At 36.2% G+C, this 15,294-nt stretch overlaps 1 protein-coding gene across 3 annotated transcripts in view; it reads left to right on the top strand.

Annotated features, from left to right (window-relative positions):
- Positions 1 to 15,294, top strand: part of CDKAL1 (CDK5 regulatory subunit associated protein 1 like 1) — a 659,509-nt gene that overhangs the window by 414,897 nt on the left and 229,318 nt on the right. For all 3 annotated transcript variants that reach the window (XM_032650160.1, XM_032650162.1, XM_032650163.1), the window contains one exon: positions 13,742 to 13,887. In XM_032650160.1, the coding sequence (XP_032506051.1) occupies positions 13,742 to 13,887 (146 nt within the window). The remainder of the gene's footprint in view (positions 1 to 13,741; positions 13,888 to 15,294) is intronic.

Raw genomic sequence — 15,294 nt, 5'->3', positions numbered from 1 at the left:
GGTCAGAAGGTACGAATCTTCAGTTGTAAAATAAATAAGTCCTAGGGATGTAATGTACAGCATGGTGACTACAGTTTATAATACCGTATTATATTGTATATTAGAAAGTTGCTGAAAGAGTCTATCTTAAAAGTCCTTACCACAAGAAGAAAAACAATGTTGTGAGGGATGTTAACTAGACTTATTGTGGTGATCATTTTGCAATATATACATACATCAAATCATTATGAGGTATACCTGATACTAAAATGTTATATATCAATTATATCTCAATTTTTAAAAAAACGACTTTGCCAATTTTGTTTGTGGTTTACAACCTTACAAAGTTACTCACACTGTACACTTAAAAAAGCATGAGTATAATCTTCAAGCTTAAAATGCAGAAACTTAGGTATAAACTATCTAAAGTTGAGGTTTCCCTGGAGGCACATAGGAAATCATTGAAAAAGCCAGAATGAGAATTGTGAATACTGAGTTTATAGTTTGTCTTGCTTAAACACATTGACTCTTGGTTTTACTGCTATTCAACTCAAACAAAAAGATACCAACTGTGTTTTTTTGTATATGATGTGGTGGGTGGTGGGGGTAATTGAAATGTAGATTGTGGTAATTGCCTAGTAGAGATACAAAGCGCTTTAAATGAAAATTGAAAAGAGATGATTAGTTCTTTGTATACATTGGGAAACACAGGAGGAATTGATACACGAGGTGTGGATAGTTTTGGGTAGGCAGGAATAGCTTGGAAGTGGGGAGTTGCGTTCTAGGCTGAGGTTGACATTTAAACAAGGGTGAAAAGTCTAGAGCATGTCCCAGGCAAAACGCTATAGGTCTCTTTTAGGTGGAGATGTGCTCCCTGGGAGCTGGTATATGTTGGAGGAAAAGAGAAAAGCTATCAGGGAAGATGAGATTGGAAAGAGGGCAGAATGCCAGACTAAGATGTTGGGACTTGGTTTTGCAGACCTGTGAGTGGTATTGAAACTTCTGCTTGGTGTTACCCCAAAATAATTTTCTAAACTCATGTGCCACCTCATACATTTTCTGATTGACATTGAATTTTTTTCATGCTAAGTTTAAATAGCTGCAGAAGAGGTAACCTCTGGTATATTTTAAATGTAGAATTGTAAAATAAAATTGTTATATCACTCTCTCAAATGTATTCAAATAAATATTAAAAAATAGGAGAATTTACATCATCCTCTTTTTTCCCCAGAATTTGAATTTCCATTTTCTCTACAGAATTCTATCTAATATATTTTTAAGCTTGAAAGTCATCTATTGATCACTCTACCACCCTTTTCTCTATTAAAATGTATATATAAATTAAAACACTATGACCGCAAGGCTCTAAATATTTTTTTAAAAACACTTTTTATTGAATTGTCATTAGATTAGTAGTAGCACACAGTTCATCAAAAACAGTATAAATACTTCTTAAGCATAAATGTATAAATTTATTATAAATTCTGCTTCTAATGAAATGGATGTTGAGGGTGGCAGCCATGGGAGCTCGTTATGTTGTTTTGAAAAAGGCAGCTTCACAAGTCCCTACTTGGTGACCTGAAGGTGTTCAGTAAAAGTGAGAGGGAGGTGTGAAAGGACACCCGGCGTGAAGCCTTGACCACAGACAAATTGGTTTTATGAAAAAGTACAAATGGAAATTAAAGACCTGGACATGAATTCATTTTTAAATGACCCTTGTCTGCTAGTTTGTTTCCCTCCAGGAATACTCTGTGCCCATTTCAAGGCCCAATTTACACTATAGTTTGTAAGAAAGAAGTTGTGTGACCTGGACAGTGCGAAGTTATGCTCAGGAGGTAGATATGGCCAAATATCAGAGAATTCTGAGGGTTGAGTAGTAGAAGAAACACATAGCAACTAATGGGGTATAATGGATGAAGGTGAGAAATTGAGAGGTTTTAAAACTGATCAGGAAAAGATTGTAATGCTTCGGCAAGGATATACTGCTTTCTTTTTTTTTTTTTAATTGAGCTATAATTGACATACAACTTAGTTTCAGGTATACACCGTAATGATTTGATATTTGTATGTATTGTGAAATGATCACAATAAGTGATAAGAATAGGCAACCACCAATCTGTTCTCTGTATCTATGAATTCTTTTTCTTTTTTTTTTTAATTTCACATGTAAGTGAGATCATACAGCATTTGTCTTTTTCTGTCTGATTTATTTATTTCACGTAGCATAACGCCCTCAAGGTCCATCCAAGTTGTCACAAATGGCAGGATTTCCTTCTTTTTTTGGTCTGAATAATACGTATACCATTGTATACATACGCCACATTTCCTTTATCCATTCATCCACAGTGAGTTCATTTTTAAACGTCATATATATAATCAGTGCTTGGGAAAGTCATTCAATAGTTTATTAAGGGGAAAATAAACACCCAGATGGGAGTATCCCATTTGTTTTTAATTTTTAATGAGTGGTTTTAATGTATAATGCTTAAACCACTAAGGGATTGGATTTTCCTGTCTTCTTTTCACTCAGCTGAAGACATTTCATTTACTCAGGGCAGCCTCTTGGGAGAAATTTCTTCATATGGGCTGTGTTCTCCCACTTCTTGACACCATTTCTGGAGAGACACTGAGTATTATTTGTTCAGAATAAATTATTCTTCTTATTTCACAATAATCCCAGCTCTTTCTAGATCTCCTATCTGAACTGTGCCCATTTAGGTAATTCTGTGGAGAGATTAAATTAGAGTCCTTTGAGGATTGGACAAAGGAAGTGATCTAAACATTCTATGGAAAACTGTTGATGGTGCCATCACTTTCCACCGACATTCATTTCAGGGTATTGCACATTTTGTTAAACTCTCTTGGACATATTTCTCTTTTTTCCTGTCTGTCTTCTAAATTCTTGATCTCTAGCTAATTTTGAAATATTAAAAAAGACAGAGTACTTGATTTAGAAATCCTTTTTCTCACCTAAGACAGAAGGAGATACTTAGTATGTAACATGGTATCTTATATCTCTTTAATCATTGTTATTTAGACCCATCTTTATCTAGTTTTGAAGCCAGGTAAACATAATATATTAACAATATATATTTATAACATTTGATCACTGGAAGGATGAAGTTCAAGCCCTGCTCTATCTTTTGTAAAAAAAAAATACTTTAATCCTATAAAAATGGCAACATTTAAGATCTGAAAATACTTATGTATCAAATGATTGCTTCTATAACCTTAGGCACTAAGGTACATCAGATTTCTATATTTGTAGAGGCTACAGACTTTGACAGAAAAGAGGAAAATAAAAATCTTCATTTCCCTCTCTAATCTGAAGAAATCTATTTTAATTGCATAGGATTTTAACTTCCATTTGATTAAAAAATAACAGAACATTTAAAAAATAGCTCAAGTCTTAACAGGTAAATTTGGCTCATCACATGGAAGTTTTTCCTGATCTTTCTTTATAGTCTCTACAAGCTATCTGATCCTGTAACTTTGGAACCACAGTGCTTAAAAGAGCAGCAGATTCAGATCTCAGCAAATATTCTGACTGTAGGTGTTCTTAGACAAGCTAGCCCACCATGCAGTAACTGGAAATGCTTTCATTTCAGAGCCAATTAAAGAACTGACACGTGAAGCCAGTTTTGCCAAGTGAAAACAATTAAAGTAGAACAAGGAAGAAATAGGCCCCTCTTTGTTGCTTTATAAAAATTATATACCCATTTATCCGTTTGACCTCAAATTCCATATTGTTCAGTAACAAGAGTGCAAAGATCCGATTAATTTATTATATTTTAATTTCAACTAATGTAATAAGCATTTAATTCATGCATTTTGAGACATTTGGGAAAAATCCACACATTTCTAATAAATCAGACATAAGGAGAATTTTGCAAACTGAAAATTTTAAACTCTTTGATTTTATTTTGGTCTTGTTTTGGAGAGACAGCTCTCCACTGCTTATTTCAAGCCCTGCTCCCAGAAATGACTTATTGTTAGTTAACACTGTCATGTGAATTAATTAGTGCCGTTCCTCAGGAATGATTTTAGATTTAGGGAGGACACATTTTGATGGAATGGAGTGTAAGGAAGTAAAAAATCTTTTCCTCTACCTTTTGTAGGTTCTCCAGGTGGGTTTCTGTAAGTTAGACTAGCCAAAGATAGATAAACAGAGAAAAACATAAGGTTATTAACATGTGCTTCCTGCTCCTATGCATGGAAGCACCCAGCAGTCAGTAACCCCAAAGGGTGTTTAGAACTTGGGTTTATATACCATCTTATGCTAAAACCAAAGAAAACAGATTTGTAGTTCTGGGTGAGGAAGAATAGTTATGGGAAGGTGACCAGGAAAAGTATGGTAAACAGGGATTGTTTAGAAAGGTTTGTTATGCATATTTAAGTCTTGTCTTCACCATTGATAGGAATTGTTAAAATTTTGTTCTCTTCTTCCTAGTATGGAATTTCCATATTTACATCTTTTTTCCCCAAAGTTTCTACCTTTAAAAATGGAAAATTCGGGACCTCCCTGGTGGTACAGTGGTTAAGAATCTGCCTGCCAATGCAGGGAACATGGGTTCAAGCCCTGGTCTGGGAAGATCCCACATGCCACAGAGCAGCTAAGCCCGTGTGCCACAACTACTGAGCCTGCACTCTAGAGCCCGTGAGCCACAACTACTGAGCTTGTGTGCCACAACAACTGAAGCCATGCACCTAGAGCCCATGTTCTGCAACAAGAGAAGCCACGGCAATGAGAAGCAAGTGCACCGCAAAGAAGAGTAGCCCCTGCTCACCGCAACTAGAGAAAGCCCACACGCAGCAACGAAGACCCAATGCAGCCAAAAAAAAGAGATGGAAAATTTATAAATAGAAATTCCTTTTACAAAAGGAAAACAAAGGCCCTGTTTTTAGACCTTTTCCTGAGTCTGCTGGTTCTCAATGGCCTTCAGCTCAAAATAATCCATATGCAAAAGAGACATATTTGGGGGTTGGTAACTTTTGAGAGTCAGGGTGACTGTATTTACACTCCAGTTGTACCACTGTGCCTTGGACAAGTTGTAACTTCCCTGAGTGTTAGATTCAGTAAAACTACTCTCTAGGTTTGTTCAGAAATTTAAAGGAGATAATGAGCGTTGTTACTGAGCTGAACTTGGACCTGCTCGCCTGCCTGGCAGCAAAGCCAGTCTCCTGGCATCAGGGATGAAGGAAAGTACAGCATTCGTTGCAGGGCGCCAAGCAAGGAGGATGGGCAGCTCATGCTCAAAAGACCTGAACTCCCTGATGGCTTTCAGGGAAGGATTTTTAAAGGCAGCATTTGGGGTGAGGGTTGCAGCTCATGGACTTCTCTCTGGTTGGTTGGTGGTGAGGTAACAGGGTGATGTTTTGGGAATCTTTATCATCAGCCTTCTGGTTCCAGCCAGTCAGGGGCCTACTGCTTGTGATCAGCATGTAATCACCAGCCTCCACCTGGCTGTGGGTCTTAGTTTCTGCAGAACAACTCAGAGATTTGTGTCAAATTGTTATGTATATCCCTTGAGGAGGACTCTGTTTTATCCTTAAACTGTTGTTTAAGCTGTTACTAGTTTTCTTGCTTGACTGCTTTTCCTTTGTGTCTGCGTTCTCTCACTACCATAATTAGTAACTACTTGAGTTTGCTCTTTGGAATTTGGGGGAGGCTTAGGGGACTAAAGCCTTTTTTTCTACAAACAAGAAGTGGGGGTCGCAGAGGGACTTTTATACCCAGGAAGGCCCCGCCAGAACTCTGCAGGTTTCATTGTGAGTCAGCAAAATGTCTAGCACACAAGGATGCTCATCACTATTATCACCGTTCCTACTGCTGCTGTACCACGTGATAGTACTGTGATTTGGAGAGTGCTGAGGGCTTTCTTCCCTCTAATAATCGTTCCAATTGAATGACTTCTTCTGGCCCATGTTTTTAAGAATTCCCTTACATTACAATAAATTTGGGAATTGGGGAAGAATCGCTCATACCTCTTTTCTCCTTTTACTTTCATTCTCATTTTTGTTTTTGAACAAAGAAATTTCTTTCAGGTCTATTTATTTTTTTTTACTCTCTCATCATAGCTCCAGGGACAGAGTTACTCAAATGGTAATAACTTCTTCAGGAATGATTCTAAGGCATTTTTGCTGATTCTTATCTCTGATTCTCCTCTGTTTGTTGTTTTCATATTCACATTTCTCTCTCCTGTTATGCTAATGTGGAATGAGCCCCTTGAGTATAAATGCCTAGGTGATTTGAACCCTGCTTAGAAGAAAGGTTTACTTCTTTCATTTTTGAAGAAATTGAGCTCACACTGAATGATATATTGTTAAGAAATATTATTGACTTAATATTTTGTTCTTTGAAAATCATTTTACTTTCTCCAAGCCCACCAAATGGTATCAAATATAATTTTATAATATAATTGTTTCAAGATGTAGTGACAGTATTGCTTTAACTATGATTTATTTTTCTCTTTTTATTTTTGTTTTTCCAAAAATTTAAAAATGAATATATATTACCTTTATAATACAGGAAAACATTCATTTTTAAAAAGAACAGTGTTTTTCATTATTTTATGTACACTAATTACCATATGCATCTTTATTTTAGAAGTATGTAACAGGTTCAGCCTATAAGATCTGTGAGTCCAACCCTCAAACAATTCTCTCTTTAAAGTGATTTCAACAAATAATGTCACAGTTGGTATATTTGATAAAAGAGTAAATAGGTAGAGAATCATTAAGTGGTCCCCAAGTGTACTCCTTATTTTTCCCAAATGTACTTTTAAAGATATAATTGATATTATTAGACTAAAAGAAGCAGAACTGATATGACAGGTTACTGGATCATTTTACAAGATATACAGCCTTATGTGTGTTACCTGTTGACTATTTTTGAGTGTATAGTTCAGGGACATAAAGTACATTCACAGTATTATGCACCCATCACCACTGTCCATCTCTAGAGCTTTTTCATTGTCCCAAACTGTGCCCAGTAAACAATAAACTCCCCATGCCTCTCTCCCCCACTTGTCTCCATGAACGTGACTATACTGGGTACCTCTTGTAAGTGAGATCATGCAGTATTTGTCCTTTTGTGTCTGGCTGATTTCACTTAGTATAATGTTTTCAAAGTTCATCCCTGTTGTAGCAATGTTATGTTATTTTAAATATCTCTTTTTTAGGTAGTTTTACTCTCAATGGCAGAGCACACTGTACAGACTTCAATAGCTCGTATTTCCCTGTCCTACAGTTTTACCATGCACGCTCATACCCCAAGAGTATACGGTGTTTTTCTCTCTCTCCATTTCCTTGCTTAATGCCTGGTGCTTAAACAGTTAAATTACAGTTGAATGAATGAATGATTGGATAACCCAGTTGATTAATCAAAATGGTTATTTTAGAGTAAATCCTACAAAGAATTCTAGCTAAAGGTCAAACATCAGTGCCTGTGTTCTAGGAAATCCTATTTCCTAGGAGTCACCTTCAATGCTCCAAAGGTCATATAGGTCAAGCTAAAATAAGATCAGAGTCATATTTCATCCATTTTTTCATTAATGACACTGTAACAGCCACTAAGTCAATTACCAGCACCTACATTTACTTCCAGCCATCTAAAAATAAATTATCATTAATAGCATCAGAAAGTGAACAAGGGAGCACAAAAAGAGAACACTTCCAATCCTTATATCCCAAATGAAAAGGAGTGGATATTGTGAACAGATTCTAATTTATATTTGATCTATAACTTAATTATAACAGGAAATTCACTTCTAAACTGCAAAGAGTTAACATTTTCAATATTTGCATTAAAATAAGTTGAGACAAAACATCTGTTCTAATTAGCTTTCATAGAAATGTTAAAAGGACTTCAGTCCCCCTTTACCATTACCACTCATCTTAGTGTCAGAGTCAATAATCAGACTTCACATTATGAAGATAAGAATATACATTAATACTAATGTCAAAATGCTAAGAGTTGTAATTATACACACATTTATGTTCAACTGATATTATCAGTGTCTTGTTTTATTTTTAAATTATTATTCTGCTCTGCTAATGCCAAGAAATCGAAAGAGTTCTTGTATCTGGATTGTTGTGATGGTTACGTGAATCTACACCTATGTTAAAATTCGTGAAACTGAACACATAGAAAAAAGTCAATTTTACTGTATTAATTTTAAAATAAAATAACAGACAAGAAAGCTAACAATAAAATCTGTTGTGATTCAAACACTATAACATGCATTGGTGTATGTTCAAAATTATGTATATATAAAGTATATATGTTTATATATCTATCTATATATAATATATATATATTTAAAATATAGTTGCCCTTTTTTCCATTAAAAAATAGACCATGTCTACCAGACACTAAAAGAACAAATCAATACCTGATCAATTTAATGGGGATAATACATGCAACCCAGTTAGACTGAGTGTTCAACTCAGACAAATTCTATTGGCTTTTCCCAAATATGACGTAAATAATTAAAGAACCCAATGGGAAGGCAGATATTAAAGATTTATTTAGAAATATTTAACTCTTACTTGTTTATGGTCTGATTATCCCAAATGATGCTAACTTTCATTTTGCACATCACGCGGTACAGAGTCGAAACAACGTTCTGGTGATTTCACTGCTCTAGTTATGGTTGCTTGGTATGTGAAATGATGCAGCCAAACAAGTATTTATTAAACAGAAAACTGTGTTTCTGGGATGGGGATGCAAAGAACGCAGTAACCTCCTTTGCATTTTATAAACAAACATGTAAACACAACTGCCTCCTTGGATGGGGAAGCACTCACTTGTGTCCGGCACTCGACTGAGTATCGATACTTTATGTATCTCATCTGACTCCTCCCTCCACAGTGCAGGTATTTTTATTATCTCTATGGTAGATCGTATCACCGTTTACCAAATATTCTGCTTTCCCTCTCCGTGGGAGCGTCAGAATATCTGCCTAGTTAAGCTCAGGAGCAGGGGTGTGACTTGCAACAACCAGTGAAATGCGGGAAGAAGGTTTAAGCCAATGATTCTCTTTTCCTCCCCCTCTTCCACATTCACAGTTTGCAAGTGGAAACAACTTGAGCAAAGCTTTATTAGCCAGTCCATGAAAGATATGTAGCATGAAGAAGAATTACATTTTTGTTGTTATAAGCCACGGAGATTTTTTTTTTTTAATTTTTAAATTTATTCTTGGCTGCATTGAGTCTTCGTTGCTGCACGCGGGCTTTCTCTAGTTGTCTCGAGCGGGGGCTACTCTTCCTTGCGGTGTGCAGGCTTTTCATTGCAGTGGCTTCTCTTTGTTGCGGAGCACGGGCTTCAGTAGTTGCAGCACGCGGGCTCAGTAGTTGCAGCACGCGGGCTTCAGTAGTTGTGGCGCGCGGGCTCAGCCACTGAGATTTTTGAGATCGTATGCTATACAGCATAACCTAATGCATCCTACTGATACATTGTCATTTTATGAATGAAGAAAATGAACATTCGGAGACATTTAAATAATTTGTCCCCAATGAAGAGCAGTAAATGAAATAACTAAATGTAGAACCTAAGCCTGTCAGACTGCTGAGTCCTTTTTCTTAACCAGTTTTCAATAAATACTGGAATGGAATTGTATATCAATTACGAAAGTAGAACAGGGGATGAAGAAATTAAGTGTTGTATGGGCCACAGAAAGTTCCACCCCAAATGGAGTTTAATTTTGAGTGATAAACAAGAAATTTCCAGGCAAACTGAACCATTTTGTGAATATACTAAGAAACATTTAATTGCATACGTTTTATGAGTGAATGGTATGGTATGTGAATTATATGTTAAATAAGCTATCTTTTCATGCCTAAGGGTAAATGGTATAGTTTGTCTTTTTTTTTTTTTTTTGAGGTATTTTCTTGCTTCAACATATATCTTAGATTAGCTGAAAAACAAAAACATAGCGACGTTACATAAAGTTTAGCATTTTAAGTACGCAGATACAGTACTTCCTAACAAAGCTATAATCTGAGAGGGCTTTCACTGTGAATGCAGAGACATCTGAATGCAAGTATTATATACACTGAGTGACTGTTCAGCTGGTAGTACATATATTCAAAACCAGGTAGAATATGATGATTAGTTTGATGACTGCTGGGCAATAAAAGTGAAACTTAACATTTCTTTTAAAAATGCGCCATACATAAATTGCTTTTTAAAATTAAGCCTGTTTTCATTCATTATTTTTTCTTTGCTTTTTAAGTTCATTAAAAAATCACAAATAGTGAGATGAACACCAATTTGTAATAGGAAGACCCCATGTGAAAACACCAGGTAGAAATACTGTTTTGTTGATCTGTTAGACATTCTCTGGTCTTTACCTATGAAATAGTCACCATCTATTTTAAGCAGCCTTGGAACATCAACCCTTAAATTAAAAATGACTGTATATTAAAATAGATGCTATTTCTATGCTAGTTGCTACCAGGGCTCCTTAAAACACACACATGTGCCTGCATGCACACACAGACCTACACAGGCCTGTGTGCACACATGTCTGCACACATACTTGCCTGTCTACTCAGACTCTCTTACCCAGCTCTGAGCTTAGGGTTGCTTATGGCTGCTGTTCTTGGGCACACCATTTATAAATTATTTCCGTAAGAATGTACATTGTAATTCCAATCCAAGGCTCCAACAGACTTTTAGAATTATAACCCATGGTGGGGCTACCTATAAAGAATCTGATCTTTTCTTAGATATATATTTACTTACATATTCATATATAATTTTTCACTGTTCTAAAATTAAAACAGGCTATCTGCTTGTTTACCTGCCTGAATATGTGCTTATTTACCGAATAAATGGTAACCAAATGGAGCTAATTGAAAATTTGTCTTCCTTTCAAATAGCAATTATATTTTAAATCTCTCTCTTTGTATCTTGATGTAGTTTTGACTCAGATCTGCATTTATATGTTTGGCGGTATACTCAGCACAGTCCTAGCCATTGTAGAGATCCAGAGAGGAGTCAAACGTAATCGCAGCCCTTGTCCATCTTCCATCTGGAGATGCATGACCCATGTTGCAGAGTAGAACCAAGGAGATATTTTGGTAACACCAGGAACAGGTTGCTGAGGAATCACAGAGGAGGAAGTCATCTCTTGCACCAGAGGATCTGTAACTCTAAGCTGAACCTTAAAAATAGAGAAGAATTTTGAAAGGGGAGGTAGCCCAAAGGTTACTCTTAACCAACAGTGCTGAGAAGAGGGATCAAAGGAAAAACAAAAGAAAAAATATGTACTTTGTCTCTTTGGGGTACATTAATCTATGTTAAGTCGTGATTCTTTTAGTAGAAGAAATACAGACTTTAAATAAGGGGCAAGTTTATTTTTATTTTGTGTTCTGGTGCCTACTATTACAAAGTTGCAAAGTCTGTAGTATGAAGCTGAAGATGGTTACTAGCGGGAAATCTAATTTTGAGCCAAAGGGGAAAAACCCACCAAATTTATCCTACTTGTTTGCTATTAACATTTTAATTTGAAAATTGTCATACTATCATAGGGCAGTGCTTCATCTAGTGCAGTATCCTGTTTATAGGAGAAGGCCACCCTGAGCGTTTCCAACAGAAACTGCATCCTTTCTGGCCCTGGGTCACGTTTACTGGGAACCCCTTTCAAATTTAGATTTTGCAAGTTAGTACAAGTTATCTCTCCTTCACCGAAAACTGCCTTGTTGAAAAGCTATTCTGTTTATTGATAAAGTCCCATTCATGTGTATGAAAACGTGTTACCATGAACTTTATAAATACTCTCCAGGGAAGAAGAATGTTAGATAATTTATGTATTGAGAGCCAACATATAAGCACATACTGGATTATCTTATTTTATTTTTACAACGGCCTGGTAGCCCAGTGAGGTGGGTATTACCATTGTCTCCATTCTCCAGATGAGGAAACCAAGGCACAGAGATTGAGAATAAAATTTCATTTCACAAATTGTGTTATTTGTTAAGGTGTCATTTTTTGTTACCACAGTGTGTATGTTGAAAGTTAACTAAAGCTGAGTCCTGCGCCTTTAGAAAACAGATATTTTGTATAATTTGTTTTTCTCACACTGTTCAAGAATCTTGATATTCAAGTGTGAAAAACCTGAAAGACAGAGAATCTAGCAGGAGGACAACATATTTATTGCAGAGTAGGTAGTGATAAATGTTGCCCTGTATCCCACAGCCTTATTATACATGGAAGGTGTTGAGTAAGGAGATGAAGAGCCTTCTAACTAAATACCCAGCCAAGAAAAGGAACACTTTTGTGAAGGAAATATTCAGATGATGTGTTAGCCAGTTATTTTGCTGCTAAATAAGAAATTCTTGAACTTCAGTTCCAATTTAGTAATCTATATATAACAAGGTATATCCTTATTAATTCCTGGAGGAGAAGGTCAATAAAGGATATCCATGAGTAGTATCATTTGGTTATTTGAATCTCTTAGAAGGATTTTTTAAACCAACTAAGCTGCTCCTAAGAAGATGGTTAGTTTGAGTTCGTCACTCTATTCTTCCACTTTGGTCAGAATACTAATGTTATAGTCAACGGAAAGAAAATGAAGGAATGAAGGGTATGGGTGATACATATGCATGACTGAGCCCTGAATAGCTAAGAGAGGTGACTGTATGCAATTAGGTGGCTCTTTGACTCCATAAGATCCGTCAAAATACTGTTCTAATGATAAAACGAGATGACAGATGTGAAAGTATGGTACAGTACTTTGTGAAAGTATGGTACAGTACTCTGAAAACTAAAAATCACTGGACACAATGCAAGTTATTAAAGAGCAGTTCCTTTCTTGACATTTTTATCTCTATTGGACCTTTAGTGTTCTCTCTCTTCTCCCCCCTTTTCCCCTCCCCCTCTTTTTCTCCTTCCTTCTTCTCCCCCAACCCATTGATGGGCCATAAATTAGTCACATTTTTCTTTTTGCTCACATAAATGGTTTCCTTACCACCGTTTTCCTTTTACCACTCTTTTTTCTACCCACTTTGTATCCTTGGAGGAATTTAGAACAATCTCTGAATTTCCTAACTTGTTTCACTTAAACTTGCTCTCTTTAACTTTGCAAGACAGATTCTTCTTTCTGCTCTTTCTTTATTTCTCTTCTTTGGAACTCTGCAGCTTAAAGGTAGATAGCAGTAGGTGACCATTGGTGAACTGGTTGGCTTCATTGTCTGATACTCTGCCTTTTGCATAGTAGATAACTCAAAAATAAGTGTTTGCTAACTAGCTAAAAAAGAAACAGGTGAGTTAACAGATTTCTTTTTCTCCTTCAGCGTTAAAAAAAAAAAAAGTGTTGACTTGCCCTAAATTTGGGAACTTTATTCAAGTATACAGGATTCTACAACTTTGACCATTTGCCTTAAATGTTGCTGCTTCTGCTGCTAATGTAACAGGGCAGAATATAACACTGCTTTGAGGGAAGGGAGGAGTGGTGTTTATTTTGAAGTATGCAAAAATCTTTTTTACTCTCAAGGCATTACATGACTTTATGTCTGTTTCGTCACCTAAGAGAGGCAATGACCGTGAGGAAGTAACACTTCTGTGAAATCCTCCGAAAGTCATGTTAAATTCCCAGATGTCACCCTAGAGTGAGGCCAGTGGACTTTCACTCGGGGAGCCTAGAAGATTGGTCCGTTTTCAGCTGTGTGTATTTGCTTGTACTCGTGAGAATTGATCTGAGGGAAACCGTTCTCTGCTTTGTTACAGTGATTGTTTTCTCCTTCCATCTTTTTCAAGGAAATGGCAAAAATCCTTAATCACCCCCGAGTCTATGCCTTTCTGCACATACCAGTCCAGTCTGCCTCTGACACTGTGCTCATGGAAATGAAAAGAGAATACTGCGTGGCTGACTTCAAAAGAGTAGTGGATTTTCTGAAAGACAAGTAAGTCTGTTAGCATTTAAGAAATAACCATCTCCTTTTTTCTTTTAAAAGCATGTGGCAAAAATGCACTTATGGTCGCCACAATTAAAGGTACCAGAGAGAGGTGGGACTTTGGAAGCTTTCAAAGCCTTTAAGTTTTCCTTAGACACCCTTGATGTGGTTTCTTCTTGCCCCTCAGTTTTATCCACCTTCCATCTGTGCGTCGCACCCCATTGATTTGTGTAGGGTTGCCAGTCTTGCTAAGGTAATGTGCATTGTGAGCATTTCTGTACCTGACCTAGTAGATGAAAACTGCTTTAGCTGTGCTCTGCTTAAATCTCCTTTAATGTGGCTTTTTGAAGTTGTCAACTGATTTTGACGTGGAGGTAGGTCAAATCATGTCACTACAAAAGAGATAATTTTCTCTGAGATACCATTTTTTTGAAGAGTATCTGGGAATGTCTTTGCTTTTACACACTTATCCTTGTGGTTTTCTTGCAGAATGGGATTTATAAGGAGATTTTGGGATTCTGTTTTTTTAAAAAGTTCAAATTGCCATTGACCAAAATTAAGGCACATTTACACAATCTCAGACATGAATGATAATTTTGCTTCCACAGAAAACACTTGCAGCCTATAATTATATTCTTCAAAACCCTACTTCTCATCATCACCAAACGTTGAATGCCTTTTGTGATTATAAAAGGCAGGAAATAATGCTGGCCAAGGTCATACAGAACATTCTCGTCTGGGGCACTGTTCTCCCCACTGGGGCTGTGTCATTTATCTTGGCATATTTGTGGCCTGGGTCTTTCTACTTTCCATAATTTTTTCCCATAATCTTTTCCTCTGTTGTTTTTCTAAATTAAAATACAACTCTTTATTTCCATCTTCTTGTTTATAATTATGTACCTTTGTACCAAGTACTACGTGGATATAATTGCTTTATACAAATTGTAAGCAATTATTTTTTCCACCTTCAATTAGTCACTTATCCTGACTACATACAGATCTTTTAAAAATCTTTTTCTTCTTTTGTTTACTTTCTCCTTCCTTCCTCATCTTCCCTTTACATGTCTAATTTTTTTTTTCACCTCCAGGCATTTCTTGATTATCCTAACTACCAGAAATAAAGACACTTGGTGTGCATTCAAGCAAATACAGCTAATTGTTCGAATATTCAAATCAGTGAATAGAAAATATATTTATTCTAAGATATTATAATCGTTAAGTATATACAGCTTTCAAAGTTGAAAACAGAATAGTGATGGATCTCTAATACTTCCTGATCTTGAACAGAACTGAGAGCAAGGCTAAAGAATAAGGATTTTTACATTAGATGTCTGTTGTTGGCCTGTATCCCTCCTTTGCATTTATTCTAGCTTATTATAGGTAAACTTGTCTGATGTAAGAGGGTCCTTTTGGGCA

Source organism: Phocoena sinus, chromosome 11 (assembly GCF_008692025.1).
Source record: "Phocoena sinus isolate mPhoSin1 chromosome 11, mPhoSin1.pri, whole genome shotgun sequence".
Lineage (NCBI taxonomy): Eukaryota > Metazoa > Chordata > Mammalia > Artiodactyla > Phocoenidae > Phocoena > Phocoena sinus.
The sequence above is the reverse complement of the archived record's forward strand: the minus strand, read 5'-3'. Positions and strand labels throughout refer to the sequence as shown.